The sequence below is a fragment of the Galeopterus variegatus genome, unplaced genomic scaffold (genome assembly GCF_000696425.1).
Source record: "Galeopterus variegatus unplaced genomic scaffold, G_variegatus-3.0.2 Scaffold24957, whole genome shotgun sequence".
Classification (NCBI taxonomy): Eukaryota; Metazoa; Chordata; class Mammalia; order Dermoptera; family Cynocephalidae; genus Galeopterus; species Galeopterus variegatus.
Window position 1 is genome coordinate 5,549 of NW_007751068.1, and position 1,273 is coordinate 6,821.

The 1,273-nt window shown below is 45.4% G+C and overlaps 1 protein-coding gene across 1 annotated transcript in view; it reads left to right on the forward strand.

The window, feature by feature from the left end:
* The first annotated feature begins 6 nt into the window (after positions 1-6).
* The window catches only part of LOC103583625 (olfactory receptor 51E1), a 3,660-nt gene continuing 2,393 nt past the window's right edge, over positions 7-1,273 (forward strand). Inside the window, exon 1 of the mRNA XM_008564890.1 lies at positions 7-154. Coding sequence (XP_008563112.1) covers positions 45-154 — 110 coding nt within the window. The 5' untranslated portion in view covers positions 7-44. The remainder of the gene's footprint in view (positions 155-1,273) is intronic.

Consider the following 1,273-nt stretch of genomic DNA (forward strand, 5'->3'; position numbering starts at 1 on the left):
GGTTCAATTCCACTACCATCCAGTTTGATGCTTGTCTGCTACAGATGTTTGCCATCCACTCTTTATCTGGCATGGAGTCCACAGTGCTGCTGGCCATGGCCTTTGACCGCTATGTGGCCATCTGCCACCCACTGCGCCATGCCACTGTGCTCACATTGCCTCGCGTTACCAAGATTGGCATGGCTGCTGTGGTGCGGGGTGTTGCAATAACGGCACCCATACCTGTCTTAATCAAACAGTTGCCCTTCTGCCACTCCAATATCCTTTCCCATTCCTACTGCCTACACCAAGATGTCATGAAGCTGGCCTGTGCTGACATCCATGTCAATGTCATCTATGGCCTCATTGTCATCATCTCTGCCATTGGACTGGACTCACTTCTCATCTCCTTCTCATATCTGCTTATCCTTAAGACAGTGTTGGGCTTGACACGTGAAGCCCAGGCAAAGGCATTTGGCACTTGTGTCTCTCATGTGTGTGCTGTTTTCATATTCTATGTACCTTACATTGGATTGTCCATGGTCCACCGCTTTAGCAAGCAACATGACTCCCTCCTACCCATCATTATGGCCAACATCTATCTACTGGTTCCTCCTGTGCTCAACNTGGAGACCAGCCTCAGCCTGGTTCCTGGAAGCTCTGAAGAACAAATTGCATCACAGTGTTGTTCCCACCCGGAGGCAAAGGGAACTGGCCTTTGGTACCCCTATGTCAGGCAGTCACTGGCCTCTTAGACCCTCCTCATGTGGGGGGCATAGTGTAACCTCCTGGGTGAGGTGCTTCCTATTTGACCAAGGACAAATTGCCGGAGAAAGGGGGAGCTGTTAGTCCTTAGCACTCAACACCCACTGCGGATGAGAGATGGGTGCACTGGCTTTGTGAATGGGGTCTGGATGGTACACCAATGGCATCCACTGTAGTCATCGTTCCTATTCTGATATAAACTGGGTAGTCTGGACAAGTATAAAACTTTGAATATGCAATTGGGCAAGAGTAAAATGTGTAGTTAGAGTTCACGATGAATGTAGTGTGTGGTTTTTATTTGATTAGGGTTTATCATAAAATAGGTGTTAAGTTTTAGGTTAATATTGAAATGGTTATTAAGGTGAAGTATTAGATTAATGTTAAGGTTAGGATTAAGGATGGAATTGGGAAGATCATTAAATTAGTGATGAGGTTATGTTTCAATGATAATTTACGTCAATACTAGTATTTCTACATTTTGACTGGAATTTGTCTTAAAGACAGTCTAATCATGTGCTTAGAATTGCAG